The sequence below is a fragment of the Mesoplodon densirostris genome, chromosome 6, assembly GCF_025265405.1.
Source record: "Mesoplodon densirostris isolate mMesDen1 chromosome 6, mMesDen1 primary haplotype, whole genome shotgun sequence".
In the NCBI taxonomy this organism is placed as follows: Eukaryota; Metazoa; Chordata; class Mammalia; order Artiodactyla; family Ziphiidae; genus Mesoplodon; species Mesoplodon densirostris.
The window spans coordinates 125,633,557-125,653,864 of record NC_082666.1 but is presented as its reverse complement, the minus strand read 5'-3'; the positions used below and the strand labels follow the sequence as shown (position 1 = coordinate 125,653,864).

Sequence of the window (20,308 nt, the reverse complement as noted above, 5' to 3'; positions counted from 1 at the left end):
CTCGGGCTTCTCATTGCGGTGGCTTGTCTTGTTGCGGAGCATGGGCTCTAGGCTCGTGGGCTTCAGTAGTTGTGGCTTGTGGGCTCTAGAGCGCAGGCTTAGTAGTTGTGATGCACAGGCTTAGTTGCTCTGCAGCATGTGGAATCTTCCCGGACCAGGGCTTGAACCTGTGTCCCCTGTACTAGCAGGCGGATTTTTTTTTTTTTTTGCGGTACGCGGGCCTCTCACTGTTGTGGCCTCTCCCATTGCGGAGCACAGGCTCCGGACGCGCAGGCTCAGCGGCCATAGCTCACGGGCCTAGCCGCTCTGCGGCATGTGGGATCCTCCCGGACTGGGGCACGAACCTGTGTCCCCTGCATCGGCAGGCGGACTCTCAACCACTGAGCCACCAGAGAAGCCTGCAGGCGGATTCTTAACCACTGCGCCACCAGGGAAGCCCCACCAAGAACTTTACTGAACAACGTATTCACCCTTTTGTTCCACTACCTTCTGCCATTTTTTTTTTTTTTTTTGCGGTACGCAGGCCTCTCAGTTGTGGCCTCTCCCGTTGTGGAGCACAGGCTCCAGACACGCAGGCCCAGCGGCCATGGCTCCCGGGCCCAGCTGCTCCGTGGCACGTGGGATCCTCCTGGACCAGGGCATGAACCCGTGTTCCCTGCATCGGCAGGCAGACTCTCAACCACTGTGCCACCAGGGAAGCCCACTTTTTATCTTTTTGAACAGAGAACTGTTCCAGGTTCCTTTTACAGTTTTCCAGGGAATTGACATTTTTTTCCGTTAAGAGAATTTTGTAAAGACCAAAATAAGTGGAAATCCGAAGGTGCAATGTCTGGTTAATACGGTGGGTGAATCAGAACTTCCCAGCCAAGCTGAAACAGTTTTTGCCTGGTCATCAGAGAAACATGTGGTCTTGTGTTATCCTGGTGGAAGATTATGCATTTTCTGTTGCTTAATTCTGGATGCTTTTCGTAGAGTGCTGCTTTCAGTTGGTCTACTTGGGAGCAGTACTTGTTGGAATTAATCATTTGGTTTTCTGGAAGGAGCTCATAATAGAGGACTCCCTTCCAGTCCCACCATATACACAACATCACCTTCTTTGGATGAAGACCGGCCTTTGGTGTGGTTGGTGGTAGTTCATTTCGCTTGCCCCATGATCTCTTCCGTTCCACATTGTTGTACAGTATCCACTTTTCATCGCCCGTCACAATTTGTTTTAAAAATGGAACATTTTCATTAGGTTTAAGTAGAGAGAGAGAATCCCATGTGGAAATAAGGTCAAGAAGGTTTTCTTCACTTAACTTATGTGGAGCCCAAACATCAAAGCAATTAACATTAACTAAGCTGGTGCAAATGATTTTCAGTGCTTGATTTGGATATTTTGAGTATGTCGGCTATCTCCTGCATGGTATAATGTTGATTGTTCTCAATTAATGTCTTGAATAGATTGCTATCAACTTCAACTGCCTGACTGTGAAGCATCGTCCAGCGCGAAATCTCTAGCATGAAACTTCGCAAACCACTTTTGACACGTTCGATCAGTCGCAGAACCTTCTCCATACACCGCACAAATCTTTTTTTTTGCGTTTCAGTCGCGTTTTTACCTTTCTTGAAATAATAAAGCATAATGTGCTGAAAATGTTGCTTTTTTTCCTTCCATCTTCAATATTAAAATGGCTACACAGAAATTCACCGATTTGGATAAGTTTTCTTAAATCATGCTGATAGGACAGCTGTCACAATACAATCTAACAAAATTGTTTCGAATGAAGTTAAAGACAATTAAGTGCTACAGGAGCCATCTTACAGAAAAAACCAAACGAACCTTTTGGCCAACCCAATATTAAGGTATCATAAGTAATCTAGAGATGATTTAAAGTATATGTGCAAGTACTATACCATTTTATATAAGGGACTTGAGCATCCTCAGATTTTGGTGTCTGGGGGGGGGATCCTGGAACCCATATGTACCGAAGGATGGCTGTACTCTTCTGTTTCTTTAAATACATGGGAAAAGTCTAATCTTGATGTTTAAAAAGGTAAATGGACTTTTTTCTCATTCTTATTTAATTATTAAAAAACCCTCAAAATACCATCTTATATACTTGTTAACCCAAGGAATACCATAGCTTTACCATACTCCGTGTTTTGTAAATAGCTTCTAGTTTTAGCTACACATTATGTTTTATTATTACAGGTCAGTTAATAAGAAACAATATATTGATCCATCTTGTCTTTTATCCATTTTAAATTACTAGATGTATATAATTTAAATCCTTGCTTAATACTTTTAGTAATTATCTTACAAAATGTATTCTATAAAATAGACCTCCTTGAAATGAGTGTTAAAACTTTTATTTGAACTTAAAAATGAGGTCAGGTTATTGTACAGAAAATGTGTTTGATTTACCTGATTATTTTGATAATAAGATAATAAAGATTTGATAAGATATGTAAGACAGTGATTTGATAATAAAGCTACATTCTAGTTAGTTTATAGGGCAGACTTTTCCATAAATTGAATCAGCTAAATATGCAGCTTCAGTGTTTTGATGAAAATGTATCTAAAGCACATCATAAGATGAAATAATTTTATCAGATAGTATTTTTGTCAAAGGTGTAATGAAGTTAAAAAGATTTGATTGTCTCAACCCTTTCTGAGTTTTAGAGGTTAAGCAAAGTTCCAGTAAGTGAAACAATAGCAGGTGTGATTAACTTGATAAGTTACGATGAAGTCTTTGGCATCTAGCCAAGAAACTGAAAAAATGAGCAGGCACTCTATGACCTGGGTCACAACTCCTTTTGCAAATTAGGTAGTTTTCAATTTTTGCTTTCAGGAAACCTAATTGATTCATTAACTTATGGATCCTTAAATATAATATTTGATGTTAGGTTATTATGTGATTAGGTTTTTTTTGGCATGTACCATGGCAGGAGTGCAAAGATTTTTGTGATGTTATTATAACAAACCTCCTTCCAGTCCAGTTGAGCAAGGTTTTCAGTGCTTTACTTCTGTACAGAAGAAAATAGGAATAGAAGTAACACTCAGTGCCGACTCATTTTAGTAGTAAGATACAGTCATCCCATGGACTCGTTTCATTATAAGATGCTTTTCCATTGCAGTTTTTACTTGCTGTGTTTATCAAAACTTGTAATATATTTGTTTTGTTCTGATCAATCATGTGCTACTAATAATTGATAGCTCAATGCAGAAGAAGAGTAACCAGAGAAATTTAAAATTTTAATCTGTATGGATATTTTTGCAGAAAAGAATGATAGAGTGGTTAACAAAAGTCTTTACATTAGGATAAAATACTTTGTGAAAAGTGGAATGGAATTTAGAGGCCAAGTGTTTTTTTGTTTTTAATTTCTTTGTCTTCAAATTCTCAAGTCAGTTTAGATGCTGGGCAGATGACCTCACATCACTGTGTGAGTTCATGGGAAAGAAATAAATGTATGAAATTACTTACTACCGAAGGAGAGTTTTTTTCATTAAAACAAAAATCGTGGATTGTATCAGCAATAAAATATCAGTATCCACATTTACAAAAATGTATGGTACTTGGATTCCAATGAATATATTTAAGGAATTCTATTTTAAAATATAATATTTCAGGAATTATATTCTTTACAGCTATTTAAACTCATGTTTGAAAATTTTTATATAACAACTTAAAAACGTATGAGGTGGTTTTTGGGGGGGTACATGATCAAAAACATCTTGAAGATTACTCCAGCTATGTTCATACCTAGATTTATTAATCTTAGGCATATATTCATTGACTCCCTGATGAAGATTTTAGCTTAGATGTACAAGCTTTTTACCTCTTCTCCTGCTGCTTGTTTTTATATTTTTGTGATTTCTTCTTTGGTCATTTCTGTGATATTTTTACAGAACATATTGAAACCTGTATTTCTTATTAAATCAGCTTTAAACATTGTCTCTTCACTCCTTCTTTACCAAGATGAGACCATGCCCTTCCCCCTTTCTATGCCCTTTTGTAACCCACTTGCTTTATTCATAAGTTGACATTATTTTATATGTATTATGTATCCATCCATCCATCCATCTATCTATCCATCCATCCAGTTATCTGTCTATCCCTCTGTGTCAATGCTAGACCAAACGGTGTGTTAGGTTTGCTTGTCCTTTTCTGGGTTCATTATCACAACCCATAGGCTATTTGATGGAGTGTGTTCTAGCATAAAGTTTAAATAAATTCTCAAATTCCATCAATTAAATCAGATTGTACCACATTTTAGACCATGACTCACTTGAATAGATTTTTATTTTTCCTGCAATTTTGTTTACTTTTTAATTGTCTTTAGCATATTCTTAAACTTTTCTCTTTCAAATTCTTAGGATACCATTCTGTTAATTTTCTCCAGAGATCTCTGTCTCAGAGCCTTCTGTCTTGTGGTTGCCCTCCAGACCTGCTCCTATATAACTATTATCTGAAATTCAGGGAGCAAGAATTAACGTTTTCTGGCTCTCTTACATTTTTAGATCATGGTTTCTTAAGGAAACTGGTAGTTTAGAGTCTAATGTGTAACACTACAGGAAGGACAAGATGTTGACAGAGAATATACATAGGAAAGGTGGTATCTGGAGATCTGAGGAGAGGCTTAGAAGGAGAGATTTTAAACAGGATGTAGTCACGGTTAAACTAACTCCTAGGGTCTCATTTCAGTAAACATGCATAGAATGCCTACAATCTGGCGGGCACAGGGCTAAATTTAGGTGCTGAGATACCCAGATGGAGGAGCTGGGGTGGAGGGGGCCAGCTGCCAGTGCACCTGTAAGCAGTTGATACAATGTAGTGCATGTTATAAGGAAACATGTTCAAGGAATTCTGGGAACCTTATGTTTTCATCTTTAATGCTGTAATTCTCTTATGCCTTCTGCTAAGCACGATATAACCATGCTCATAAAGTCCCAAGGTGCAAGAGAGGTTTCAGATAGGAAGCAGTTTAAGAAGGTCAAGGGAGATTCAGTTGATACCCATAAAAGAGAGGGAGAGGGGAGTGGTGGTATTAGAAAAAGCCACTAAACTTTACCATTTATTATTAGTGAGTGGTAGGTCCAAATAATACAGCAAAGTGTAATGAACCGCCTTGGGGGGAGGTGTCTCGACAGCCCTCAGCCCTGGAAAAAATCATACTACTGTAAATGAATTTTGGTGGAGATCTTAAACTGGGCACCTTAGTGCTTTATCTCCTCTGGACCAGCCCTTATTCTGGAGTTTTCTCCTGACTAGTTCACCGAAGAGTAGAATAAGACATTTGCATAATCTTGCCTCCGTAGCCAAAGGCTCTCTCTTACTTTTGAGATTCTCTCTGTTGAGATTTTAGGAAATCCATACACAATACTCCCTTCCCCCCTGCCACCCCAATTCTGAACTGAAGTAGTCATGGGGATCAGTAAGATAGAGACAGGAAATACACAAATCAAAAATAAAACACTAACAACTGGTACTTATTATGTGTCAGGCCCTGTTCTAATCTCCATAGCAACCCTATGACATAGATTCTCTTATAATCTACATTTTACAGATAAGGGAAACTGGAGCATGGAGAGGTTAGGTTAGGTTAGGTTACGTTAGTTACCCAAGTCACACAGTGCAGAGCCCACGTAGCGGTTCCTTCTTCTGAACGCTGCTAACTCGATCGTTCACCCTTCCTCTCCTCTGAAGGACAGAGCAAGTGGCTTAGAGGCCTCAGGAGCGTTCTTTGGAGTTCTTCCACATGGAAACACAGGGATGAGGAGTAAAATGTTCTCTCCTTAGCACTCTTGGTTAAGACCAGGTCTTTTTTTGGGAAGTTAGCGTAGGTTGGGCAAGAGCTGAAGAAAGGACAGCCTTCCCCCAAACAAGATTTAACCTAAGCACCTGAGGGTCACATAGCTTCAGCTCTGTGTCACTGTGTGGGTACATATATATATATATATTTTTTTTAATTTAATTTTTTATTTTTGGCTGTGTTGGGTCTTTGTTGCTGTGCGCGAGCTTTCGCTAGTTGCGGTGAGCAGGGACTACTGTTCGTTGCAGCGCGCGGGCTTCTCATTTTGGTGGCTTCTCTTGTTGTGGAGCACGGGCTCTAGGTGCACGGGCTTCAGTAGTTGTGGCACGAGGGCTCAGTAGTTGTGGCTCACGGGCTCTAGAGCGCAGGCTCAGTAGTTGTGGCACACGGGCTTAGTTGCTCTGCAGCATGTGAGATCTTCCCAGACCAGACATCAAACTGAACTGGTGTCCCCTGCATTGGCAGGCAGATTCTTTTTTTTTTTTTTTTTTTGCGGTACATGGGCCTCTCACTGTTGTGGCCTCTCCCGTTGCGGAGCACAGGCTCCGGACGCGCAGTCTCAGTGGCCATGGCTCACAGGCCCAGCCACTCCATGGCATGTGGGATCTTCCCGGACCGGAGCACGAACCCGTATCCCCTGCATCAGCAGGCGGATTCTCAACCACTGAGCCACCAGGGAAGCCCGGCAGGTGGGTTCTTAACTACTGCACCACCGGGGAAGCCCTATTTTTTATTTTTTAAAGTATTTATTTATGTAAGTATGTATGTATGTTGCACTGGGTCTCAGTTGCGGCATGCGGACTCTTAGTTGCGGCATGTGGACTCTTAGTTGCAGCATGTGGACTTCTTCTTAGTTGTGGCATGCATGCAGGATCTAGTTCCCCGACCAGGGATCGAACCCGGGCCCCCTGCATTGGGAGCATGGAGTCTTACCTACTGGACCACCAAGGAAGTCCCAGCGTTATTTTAATATTTAAAGATCTTTTTAGCACTTCCCTCCAAGGGTGCCGTAGATTATAAAGTTTCTTTTAATGAAGAACAGGAGTGTTGTGATTCATTAGTGATGTTCGCCATAGCTTGAAATGGGGAAGTGACTGTCTGAGTGCCTTGTGTTTGCCCCCAGCAGCTTGAATGTAGGCTTTGGATCAGGCACACACCAGTTTGAATCTTAATTCCACCTCCACTGGCTGTGTTAATTTCAGAATGCTGTGACTCAGGTGTAAAATGAGGATATCTCATAGGGTTATTACCATGATGAATATAAAGTACTTAATGTAGTGCTTGGTGCTTAGTTATTATTCCATGAAAATAACTCTATGCTAAGCTTGTATCTCCAGTATTCCAAGTTAGAATAGTCCAAATCTGAGTATTTCAATAATCTATCCTAATCTCTGTGCATGCCTTGAAGTTATTTTAACATGTAATGTTTAAAATGAATGTGTATTACTCTGTTAACGTATCATGTGAAATATATTTTATTTAAAAAAACCACACAAATGAATCAATATTGATTTAATTCTTTGGTCAGATTTAAACTTCCTTGTAGTGAAAGTGGACAGTGAATTAAAACTTACTCTGCTTGTGTGTTTGACAGATGATTTGCAAATGATTGATTGAGTTAATAGTGTATTCTTTGAATGATGCTATTTCAGTATATGGTAACTTGAAATTATGGAATTTATTAAACATCTTTCTAACGTTTTCTGATTGTGAAATATGCCATTTGCGGTTCAGTGGCTGTATTCTTTGGATGTCCCTCTGTTCTCACAAACTACCAATTGTAGTTTGTGTGGGTGGAAGATTTTAATTGGAGAGAATTGTCTTTTGTCTTGATTTAAAGAAGTTTCTCCAAGGATATGTATCAGAGGTAGTGACCTGAATGTTCTTACTGTTTTTAAGGCCCCCTTCCCCCCATCTTCTGGGATACTCAGCACCACTCATTTCTGACCCTTTCTGGCATTCTGTGGATGCGTTTTCTGTCTTCATATAATATATTTCATTTATAATTATCTCCTAGTTTCATTGAAGATTCAATTTGTTTTTGTTTCTTGTTTGCTTTATTGTTTTGGAGATGATTTTAGAGAACAGAGATGGTGGTAGAAATGTTTTTATTCTATCAGGAATACTGTGATTGAGAATAACATAAATGACTTAATTTAGATTGGGTGTTTAAGAAAGATACATGTAGAGAAATAATACCTAAGCTGAGAAACAACAAATGAGTAGGAGTTAGCCTCAAGATTTCAAGGCAGAAAGAAAATCATGGATGAAAGCCCCGAGACTAGAGAACTGTGTACACTGGGCCAATTAGAAAAGGCCAGTGAGTGAAAGGAAGATGGTCCAAGATGTGGTTGAGATAGAGGGAGGGGCCAGGTCACCTAGAGAGCTTAAACAGCACTAGCTGAATCAGAAAGCCTTGTGTTGGACACTGATAAATGCCAGAAGACACACTCTGTCCTTCAGAAGCTGGTAGTCTAGTTGAGGAGATGACCCATTTACATTAAAAAGTTTATATAATGTGAGAATGATGGGTAATGCTTGAGCATTAGAGAGTTTTGACTTAGAGGAATGGGGGAAGGAGAACCTACTTTTGGTTGGGGTTCTTACGGAAGGCTTCTTGAGGGAGATAGAATTTGATCCGAGCTTTTCCCACGAGTAGGGCTTGAACAAACAGAGTTGTTAGAGGGATGGCATCATCTGAGTGTCGGCGTGTGGAATGCAGGAAGGACAGTAGCTCACTGGAGAGGAGGACGCTTCTAGGGGTGTGATGTGGGAGGTAATGCTCGAAATGTAGCTTGGGTTACCTCTGATGTTCCAGTGGTCTGCACGTGTCCCTGATAGAAATATTGAATATAACTTGTTGAATGCTTATTGTTTGCTTTCTCATTGTAAATAAAGAGCTATACAAGTAGTCCAGTGTAACTTCTCCTTCCTTCTACAGCATCCTCATCAAATGCTTCCCTGTTCTCTCTTCAGATCATTCCACTAATGGCGAGCTGGCTGTTTAACACAGTGCTAACGATTCTTATAGTAAAGAGCTATCCCTTTTCTTTTAACTTTCTTTCGTAGATCCTACCGAAGATGGCATCATGTCTCGTTTTAGTCTTCCCTGGTCCAGGCTACATATTTCTAGTTCTTTGATTTCTTCTATCCATGGTATCATTTTTAAACCCTTCTACATCTGGAATGCTATTCTCCAAGGTAGTCTACTTTATCAGTGATGCTTTTTAAATTTATTCTTCAAAATTGAATGTTGTATTCTAAATGTTGAGGAAACAGTGACTAGGGCTTTTAGTGATATTTGTACTTCTTAAAGTTAGCTGGATCAGCAAAGCTCGATGAACTTCCTTTGTGAGTCTAGTTAGTGTCTAAATTTTTACTCAGGTCAGCTTTATTCCTTATGTGGAAAAGCACATCGGGGGAGGGGTGACAAAGAAAAAATAATGATCATCACGCAGATTGTTGTTCGGTTGCTGGTACTGCCAGCTTAAGTCCGGAAAGGAAACAATATCGTTATATAGTATGGCCGTATTAGAATAAACCCTTTGTGATGTTAACACATCTGTTATAGAACGGGTTGGAGTGGGATCTTGTTAAAACAGAGATTCCAGATATTTCTAATTGTGAAAGTTTCAGAAACTTAAATCTTTAAAGTTAAAAGAGGTGACGATATTTGGATGTAACGTTTGATTTTGGTAGTTGACAGCAGTAATTGATTTATAACTCATAGTTCTGATATAGCTTTGTTTTACACATATACAGTACGTTGTGGTTTATTTTTGGACTCAATATCAATTTTATTTTTGTCATGGTCAGAAGTATTGATAAAAATTCCCAAAGATCATTAACTTATATAAAATAATCACTAAATTTGTTCTTCATATTGTGGAATTCTAAAGATTAGGACTATAATTTGACTTAATTTTATAGTGTAATTTATTATTGAGAAGAGAAGTGAGCACAAGCCCCTAAACCAGGTGAGTAAAAAGGAGGAGGTGACTAGCTTATTCACAGAAACAGTTCTATCCAAAATATGTAATCAGGGAATTCCCTGGTGGTTAGGGACTCCACGCTTCCACTGCAGGGGGCCCGGTTTCGATCCCTGGTTGGGGAACTAAGATTCTGCAAGCTGCGTGGCACGGCCTAAAATAAAATAAAATAAAACTACAAAATACGTAATCAAATCATTTGTTGTCTCCTGAAACATCATCTTCCTAAAAAGCACATCTACCCATCTTGATCCACCTGGGCTGTTAACATCTCAGTAACTAGACAATCACAATTTGGAGAACAATCATTGTTGTGGGCAAGACTCATCAATGGGTGCTAAAATTCATGGGTGAAAGTATGATGAGAAAGGGTGCTTACATGGTCTTAAAATATCACTGCCCCCCGCCCCAGAAAGGTACAGAGGGAAAACTAGTAATGTTACAGTGGAGAGACCTGGTATATACAACTGTAACCAGTGGCCAGAGTTACCATCATCAGCAGTGAGATTTGGACAACATCATGTACCTTCTGGTATTTTTTTTTATTGAAGTATAGTTGATTTACAGTATTTCAGGTGTACAGCAAAGTGATTCTTTTCCATTATAGGCTGTTACAAGATATTGAGTATAGTTCTGTGTGCTATACAGTAGGACCTTGTTGTTTATCTATTTTTGTACATAGTAGTGTATATCCATTAATCCCAAATTCCCAATTTATCCCTCCGCTCCCTTCCCTTTTGGTAACCATAGTTTGTTTTCTGTGTCTGTGAGTCTATTTTGTAAATACGTTCATTTGTGTCATTCTTTAAGATTCCACATGTAAGTGATATATGATATTTGTCTTTCTCTTTCTGAGTTCACTTAGTATGATAATCTCTAGGTCCATCCGTGTTGCTGCAAATGGAATTATTTCATTCTTTTTTATGGCTGAGTAATATTCCATTGTGTATGTGTACCACGTCTTCTTTATCCATTCATCTGTCGATGGACGTTTAGGTTGCTTCCATGTCTTGGCTATTTTAAATAGTGCTGCTGTGAACATTGGTGTGTGTGTATCTTTCAAATTAGAGTTTTTGTCTTTTCTGGATATATGCCCAGGAGTGGGATTGCTGGATCATATGGTAACTCTCATTTTTAGTTTTTTAAGGAACCTCCATACTGTTCTCCATAGTGATGTGCCTTCTGGTATTGATGTACTTAGAAGGGCACAACATTGCTTCTGTGGTGCCTGTCAAAACGCGTAACGTGAATATCGTCATGGGGAAGCATTAGACAAACCCAGATTGAGGGACATTTTACAGAATAACTGCCCAGGACTCTCCAGGGGTCAGGGTCATGAGAGACAAACCGTCCCCAGTTGGAGGAGGCGTGACAACTGCAGTGTGTGGTCCTGGACCTGAAAAAGGACATCAGGGGGGCAGTTGGGAAGAAATTTGTGTAAGGTTGGCTCTAGATTATTTCATAAATCTTGTGTAGATGGTTAATTTCCTGGTTTTGATAATTGTAACTGTGGTTTTAATAAGATGTTATCATTTGGGGAGGCTGGGTGAAGGGTACACGGGAATTCTTTGTACTGTTTTTGGAACTTTTTGTTTTTGGAAATTTCTGTAAGTGTGGAAATTCAAAATGAACTTAAGTAACAGCAACAACAGAAACTCAGAAATTCAGACTCTCATGCTTCTCCTTTATGACATCTCTTTTGATTGGTCAAGGGGCTGGTTTTCTCTGCTTCTTAAATCTCCACTGTGATCTGGATAGCTGAGGTTTCTAAATAAGGGATTTTGGAATAGTGAGGCATTGCCGTATTGGATTGCAACTACAAGTTGAAAGGTTTTGTTTAATTAATTAATTTACTTATTTATTTTTGTACAGGGCTGTAATTACATCTTTGGGTTTCCAATGGCTCTGTAGGTTATTTGAGCATTACTGTTAGAGCCACCAGAATCCCTAGCTGGAAACTTAGCTCTGTAATTAATTTACTGGTTTGTTTCTGTTTTTATTATCATGTTCTACATTCAGGTTAGTCCCATGGATTCTTCTGCTGTGTATCATATATTGTTGAATTTCATATTTGTTGGTTGTCTTTTAGGAAGAGCTGATTTTTGTATAAAAATGTTTTACTTAAAATTAAAACATCATGCTAAACATCTTATTTTTCCTCGCAGAAAAGACAGTCTGGAGTTTTTATAAATATAATGAATAAGTAAACTTACACTGGCATAAGCACCAAGTGGTGACCTTTTATTGGGTAATAATTAGAATGGAGGAAATTAATACATTGGGAAATGTTTCTGTTACCAGGAGCAGTTGTTAATGTATGACTCATAGATTCTTAAGTCTAGGAGAAACTTGACGAGACTGTTTTGACTAGTGTGGGAGAGGAAGAAAACATGGACTTGGGATTCGGAAGACCTACTTTTGCATCCCAGATTCATCACTGATTAGTATTGTGTCTTGGCCAGCTCATTTAACTCTTGAGCCTTAAGTTTTTCATCTGTAAAACTGGAATGATAATAGCACCTTTCACAGTTATTGTGCAAGTTCAATGAAGTAGCACACAGTGTACCTGGCCTAATGTGGGCATTTCATATATGCTGGCTCTGTTCTCTCCTCCAGCTAGGCTTATCACTGTGCCTTCTGAAACTGATGAGATTCTGCTTTGCTTCTAAATACCTACAAAAGGATGAGAGTGTATGTTAGTCATCTCTACTGGTATTTCCCAGGTCTTTTTGTTTGGCAGTTTCCCCATATCTCCTATCCCAGAGAAATTATTTTCTTTTATGTGTTAGTCACATTGGCTGTTACTCCAAAATCTGTTAGACAAGTGTCACTCATTTGCTACTTTCCTTGGTAATTTAGTCTTCCTATGTGAAATCATTTGATACAAATAAATATTAAGTTTAGAAGAAAATTTTATGAGACAAAGGCACAAGATGTCCAGACATTTGAAGTATTTCCATGTACAATTCCCTTTCAAGTTTCAGGTTTCACTTGGCATTTTGATCCTCTGAGAAGGGCCAGTTATTCCCATGGTTGTGAGTGAACATCATTGTTTTTATGAGTTATGCACAGAAGTGTTTAGGGCTGAAGGGACATGTCTGTAACTTACCTTCAGATGGTCAAGAGAAGATAATATACGTGTGTATGTGTGTGTGTATCTATGTATAGAAGAGGGGGGAAGAATGACATAGCAGCCATGGCAATATTAACAATTGGTGAGTTTGGGTGAAGGGGGCTCTGTGTGCTTCTCTTACAGCTTCTAAGTTTAAAAATATCTTAAAATTATACTGGATTGAGTTATATTCCTGTACCCTGAGGAGATGTAAGCCAGTGGCATTTTCAGAGGGAGGGAGGTTGGAGGCACCTGGGTCAGCATAGAGGAGTAAGTAGTAAGTGAGTAACTGGTCACTCGCTGGCAAAAAAAATTAATTGTTCCTGGGCTTCCCTGATGGCGCAGTGGTTGAGAATCTGCCTGCCAATGCAGGGGACACGGGTTCGAGCCCTGGTCTGGGAAGATCCCACGTGCCGCAGAGCAACTAGACCCGTGAGCCACAACTACTGAGCGTGCGCGTCTGGTTCTCGTGCTCCGCAACGAGAGGCCCCGATAGTGAGAGGCCTGCGCACCGTGATGAAGAGTGGCCCCCGCTTGACACAACTAGAGAAAGCCTTCGCACAGAAACGAAGACCCAACACAGCCAAAAAAGAAAAAAAAATAATTGTTCCTTTAACCTTTTTTTCTTAGAACAGAATTTTTTGGCAGAAGGTCCTATATAGATAGAGAGTGAGCTGCTGCTTTATGAAAGCAGAGAAGACTGCTTGGAAGTAAAATCAGATGCTAAAAAGTAAAGAATTATTAAAAAATATTTACAGGTTGCATATAAGGATAACCAAAAAGGTAGAGAGCAGAAATATTAGGACTTTAAAAATTATCCGGTGCTCAGATAATCTTTCTTCTACCTGAGAGATACGCTAGTTTTCTATAATTAGCACTCTATCCTACTAACTAATAGATATTAATTTATCCTTTATTTCAAATTGCTATATGATTTCAAAGTTAATATTTTGTATTCTTAATAAAGATTTACATGATGTTTATTATTTTACCCTTCAAAAAGCATCTTCTAACTAAAAAAAAAATTTTAAACCCTTTCTCTTTTCTTTCATGTCATTGATGACATCTCTTTTGGGAACTCAGAAGCCAGCCAAAGGTAAGAGATTTGGTTTATTATGTGATGCTTGTAAAGGTCTCATGGGCATATTTTTGAAGTACTGATAATTTTCTTCTCAAAAATAAAAATATTTTCTCTGGCATTTTTATTTAAAAAAAAAGTAATGCAAGCTGTCAGCCTGTTCATAAATCCAAAGCCATTTATTGGTGTAAGAGGTTTATAGAAAAGCTGTATTTGTACTTTGACCAATTCTGTCCAGTCTCCTGGCAACTACAACACAGATTCCTTTTGTGCCCTGCTGTTCGCCGTGGATTGGCTCGAAACTGCTTGTTCCATACTGTGGTCAGAACCATAGCAGGCAGACTCATCCATGTTGCTCCTGGGACAGCTGGGGACACATTCTCAGGCAACAGAAACCTGCCCTGGCCCACAGCTTCCTCAAGGGAATATGCTTTCATCTGAGATTTGAGCCCAGATTCTAAAGAAACTTCGATGGGATGGGTCAGTTCCTGTATCTCTTAGGGAATGTAGTTGTGCCAAAGTAGGCACAAGGACTGTATTATTGAATTGATCATTCTCTGGAATATTCCAGGAAATTTAGATTTTTATCTACATTCTTAGAGTTTGGTTTAAGAGTCCGTGGTTGAACTGTAATTCCATTCTCTATTATTGTTGCTAAAGTATGTATAGACTTGTCTGTTGGGACTCTAAATGATTAAAAAAAAAGTTTAATATGGCCTGACTTCTTTATATATGTAGAACTAATTTCATTAGTTTTATCTTTTCTGTGAAAAGATGCCGGATTATTTTTGTTTTCTTAATTTTTGATGGAACAGAGGCTGGAGATTGCAGTAAAAATGTGAGGAAACATTACATGACTATTTAAAAACTATTCATGTTTTATTTAATTCAACTGTATCTTAACATTTAGAGAAAATGTGTTGATGTAAAAAATATGGAAGGGCCAACACCACATTATTAACATGGTGGTTCCCTCTAAGGAGAAAATGCTTGGTGAATGGGAGACCTTTATTCCTTATGTTTTGGTGTTATTTGACTTGTTATAATGAATGTGTGTTTCTTTTCTGTTACTTAGAAAAAGTTTTTTTTTTTTTAATTTTAAAGGAAAAATGTTTATTTAGAAAGAAAAGAGCTTGTCTGCTTTAGGAAATCTGTGGCTGGAAGATACCCGTAACAATTTACAAAGCTCCTGAAACTTAAAGAGAACCATTCAGTGTTGTTAGTAAACAAGAAATAAGCATTCCTAGTTCCCAACTTTGTACCAGGCTGTGGCACCTTCCTGTAACTGGGGAAGAGAGCGAATCCAGCCTGTGGTGAAGGGCCTGGTGGGGAGCAGACAAAGCGCTCAAAGGCTGGGTTCAGCTCCCAGCTCCCCACCTGCACGTCACCAGCTTCTTGACTTCCTTGTACCCCAGGGCCTCCCGTGTAGTATCAGCCGTTGTTGCGGTTACTTTAATGGTAGCTTCTCTACTGGAATTGAGAACAAGAATTGTGAAAGAACTCCCTGAATTTAAGAAGATGTTGGGGGTAGGAGTTTATTAATTGATTTATTTATTTTGGCTGTGTTGGGTCTTTGTTTCTGTGCGAGGACTTTCTCTAGTTGCGGCAAGCGGGGGCCACTCTTCATCGCGGTGCGCGGGCCTCTCACTGTCGCGGCCTCTCTTGTTGCAGAGCACAGGCTCCAGACGCGCAGGCTCAGTAGTTGTAGCTCACGGGCCTAGTTGCTCTGCGGCATGTGGGATCTTCCCAGACCAGGGCTCGAACCCATGTCCCTCGCATTAGCAGGCAGATTCTCAACCACTGCTCCACCAGGGAAGCCCAACTCCCTGAATTTAAAAAAGAAAGAAAAGAAAGGAAAAACCCGCAGTCGTAGGGAGAGGAGTGCCATTTAGAGCCTGATCTCTGAGATGTGCACACAGATGGACTGTTCAAGCGTGAGCTAAGCTTACCAGCAAAGAATCAGGATGGTGTCCACTTAACCTTGGTAAGAGCAGAATCAAATAAACTGCTGAGAGATGAGAGCTGAACGCTAGAACAGAAGCAACTTGATTTGAGCTTCACATCTTATTTAATCTCTCCCTGCTGACTAGTGTAGCTGGAAAAGCAGCCCCCACTGGAGGTTTTGATCCACGGTCCTTTGGGACCACCTTCCATCTTCCTTCTTCTTTTCCTCCTCTCTCTGTTGGAGAATTGCTAACATAGGGAGCCACCACTATTGACAGACACATGTTTAGCTCTGGAAAACTGTTGAGGATTAGTAACATACCACATAGTGCTGAGGCTGGGTGGACGGCTTCTGGGCTCCGGGGTTCCCACCTCCTCCGGGGTGTTGTCCGTCATTGGGCTTCTGCCTACCTTTTTGGCCTTGCTTCCCCATCACTGCCCCACCCCAGGGAACAAATGCCTCGTGCCACTGTTTTGCACAAAGATGTGGGTGTTCTGATCCTTCCTTGCTCTAAAGGTGTTTCTAGCCAGTTGCCCTTTTGCTTGCCCCCAGGGCCCCTAGCCACTCACTGAGCTGTTTTCCTGCTGCACTCCTGGAATTGCTCTTAGCTTTGCAGCCATCTCCTCCTGCAGTGATTTGGCCTGTGCTCTCCCTGTGGTCCCCACCTCACACCGCACCAGTCTCATTGCAGCTGTTTTTCAGGGATTCTCAATTTCTGGTCCAGGTATAAGCGAGCAATCTTGCTTTCAAAAACTTGCTCTCCTTTCCCCGCTTCTTTCCCTTTTAGGCTCTTTCCCTCCCTCTTTCCATCATTTTGTGTTAATTTCAAGTAGAGGTGGATATAGCCATGCATACTTAATTTACCATCCTAATCTAATTTCCTTTTTAAAAAAATGTAACTCTTAGACCTCGGGTCCATATGATAGCCTTGTGAGTTCACACAGAAACATTCTTCTGCCAACTCCAAACTCATAGCAGGGACAGATAAGACGTTTTAAAACATTAACATCATGTCATTATATTCAAAAACAACATATGTCACTGCAGGGACTAGCAGCAGGCTGGGGCTGAAGCAGCGTATTTACTGGGCCTTGAGATCAGACACAGGTTTTCGGAGGATTCGAGTTTCAACCCTTGCAGACTAGAGGGGACCCTATGTATGGTTGAGGACCAGAGAAGCTCACCATGAGAAAACTGATTTGGGTGAGGCACCATCAGGAAAGAAGGCTTAAAAAAATATTTTTGGGGCTTCCCTGGTGGTGCAGTGGTTAGGAGCCCGCCTGCCAATGCAGAGGACATGGGTTCGAGCCCTGGTCTGGAAAGATCCCACATGCCATGGAGCAACTAAGCCCGTGCTCCTCAACTACTGAGCCTGTGCTCTAGAGCCCGCGAGCCACAACTACTGAGCCCGAGTGCCACAACTGCTGAAGCCCACATGCCTAGAGCCTGTGCTCCGCAACAAGAGAAGCCACGACAGTGAGAAGCCCACGCACCACAACGAAGAGTAGCCCCTGCTCGCCGCAACTAGAGAAAGCCCGTGCGCAGCAACGAAGACCCAATGCAGCCAAAAATAAATAAATAAATAAACTTAGGGAAAAATATATATATATATATATTAAAAAAAAAAGGATTTCTGGCCACCAACATTGAGCCAATTTCTGTGTTAAGTAGGAGGGAGTAGAGACATTGGGCTTTGGAAGGACCCAAATCTGGGCTTCAGTAGCTGGGAGCGGCAGCGTAACTATTCATGTAAAGGGGGGCCAAAGGGGGAGGAAAAAAACAGGCAATCACGTAAACCATAAAATGCAAACTCCCAATTCAGATGTACTTGCAAACTAACATATAAAGCACAAGAGGAAACCTGTCATCAGGAAGTGAGGCAACAAACTCCAAAAGTGGGAGTTTGACATGCAAACTGAAATGAATTTAAAAACATTTAAAATCCTTAAGAAGACTAAATTGTAAAACATGAGATCCAAAAAATTAAAAATATTATCGGTGAAAAAGACTTTTGAAAGAAAGTAAAAAAAAAAAAACGTATTTTAGAAAGTAGTAAAATAAAAGATCAAAACAAATCGTTTGTGATATCCCACAAAGTAGCAATATGTATTACTAATATTTCCAATGTATATTCTTCCTACTTTTTATGTATGTCGATTTTTTTTCCTTTATTTTTATTTTTTTTCAAATTTAATCAGTTATACATATACATATGTTTCCATATCCCCTCCCTTTTGCGTCTCCCTCCCACCCTCCCTATCCCACCCCTCCAGGCGGTCACAAAGCACCGAGCTGATCTCCCTGTGCTATGCGGCTGCTTCCCACTAGCTATCTACCTTACGTTTGGTAGTGTATGTATGTGTATGTCGATTTTTGTACAGATATGAGATCCAGACTTTCATAGCTTTTACATGAATATATGAATCTTAGTCTTCTATGCTCTTGAAGCTACACAGCATCGACCATGGGCATGTTATAGTTTATTTAAAGAATCTGCGTTCTCAACATGCTGTAGTAATCATCTTTACATTTTATTTTAAAAAAATTTGTTTTCTCTGATGAGAAAAGAATGTAGAGAACACATAAAAGCATAAAGAAGAAAACAAAGATATCACTCATCTTATCGTGCAGTAATAAACTTTTATATATGTAACTGTGTGTGTGTCTAATAGCCATCATATTATACATATTGCTTTGTAACCTCCTCCCTTTTCACTTAACATTGTGAAAAGTTTTCCATGTGAAATAAAGATCTATATCATCTATAGGGTGCTTACTTGCCTATTGTAAGACTACCGTAAATAACTAACCTCCATTGTAAGACAGGAAATTGTTTTTATTTCACTGTTATGAACAATGTTATCAGTGTCATGACATTGTTATAACATTATAAGTATGTTACAGTTTTGTTCTTAATACAAACTTTATTATTTTTGTTTTTCAACAGGTATTTGCATATGATCATTGTTTCTGGTCTATGGATGAATCTGTCAGAGACAAGTATGCAGGTAAGAGTCCAGCATCCTGTTAACTACTGATAATATAGAAAGGTGTTTTAGTATTTTTCCTATAAAGTATCATAGTAGTATTTTGTGTAATTTTAGAAACTACATAGAGAACTTCCTCCAGTCTTTGCTATTAGAGTTTTAACGTTGATTGGGAAATGGGAGATTCATGGTGCACTGTTGTCGGTATAAGATGATAAAGTTAGATTAACAGGGTACACAGTTGAGGTTGTCTTACTTGCATCCCTGGGCCTTACATGTGACCATAGCATGCAGTAGCTACGTAAATTCCCTTAGATGTTTGTAATATGGTCTAGAGAGGCAGCTTGGTGTAATGAAAGAACTCTAGCCAAGGAGGAAAGGGGACCTTGAGCTTAATCCAAGCTCCACTCCTGTCTCTGACTTTCAGTAAATCACTTAGGCTTTCAGTGTCCCTTTTCACGCTTTTTTTTTTTTTTTTTTTTTTTCAATTTTTGGCTGAGGTGGGTCTTAGTTGCAGGATCTTTGTTGTGGCATGTGGGCTCTTTCATTGCGGTGCACAGGCTCTTCATTGTGGTGCGTGGGCTTCTCTCTAGTTGTGGTCCTGGGCTCCAGAGCAAGCAGGCTCTTTGTTGTGGCACATGGGCTTCTCTCTAGGTGAGGCACACGGGCTCAGTAGTTGAGGCATGAGGGCTCAGTTGCTCCGCGGCACGTGGGATCTTAGTTCCCCGTACAGGGATCGAACTTGCATCCCCTGCATTGGAAGGTGGATTCTTAACCACTGGACCACCAGGGAAGTCCCCCTTCTCCCTCTTTAATGGAGAGGAATATGCCATATTCTCTCTAAATTTGCTCTGGAGGTCTATTCTTTTATCCTCCTCAGTGATGACTGTCTCAAGCCCCTTTCACTACAAGTTTAAGACTACAGCAGCAGCCAAATTAAAAAAAAATCTAAAACAAACAAAAAGACTACAATGATAACCATATGTTTCCTTTATTCCTAACTGCTTATGACACCCGTTTCTAAGCAATCTTTTAAATATTGGGTTGTCATATTGTATTGGCCTTTATCATGAAAAACAGTAGTACTACACCTGTTTCCCAAAGTTAAGGCTAATTTGGGCCGGCTGGCCCAGTGATGGCTCTGAGGATTGCTTCAGAATCAGAAGTGTGCTGAGGATGAATTGATCTGGTAAATGAGCTAGAAAGTGAGGCCTAATGGAATGCTGTTTATAGCGTTCAACATGTAACAAGCATAACAGCATCCAGTTCTTTCATATTATGTTCAGGACCCAAAGAGGTTGAATAACTGGTCAAGGTCACGTTTGGTTATTGACATATTTAATTTAGCCTGTGGAGGGGAATTGGACCCTACTATTTATGTCCATGGTTGAAAGCTAGAAG

The 20,308-nt window shown here is 39.9% G+C and overlaps 1 protein-coding gene across 1 annotated transcript in view; it reads left to right on the top strand.

The window, feature by feature from the left end:
- The window catches only part of KIF13B (kinesin family member 13B), a 188,882-nt gene that overhangs the window by 45,536 nt on the left and 123,038 nt on the right, over positions 1–20,308 (top strand). The window contains exons 3-4 of the mRNA XM_060102634.1: positions 13,981–13,993; positions 18,868–18,928. Coding sequence (XP_059958617.1) covers positions 13,981–13,993; positions 18,868–18,928 — 74 coding nt within the window. The remainder of the gene's footprint in view (positions 1–13,980; positions 13,994–18,867; positions 18,929–20,308) is intronic.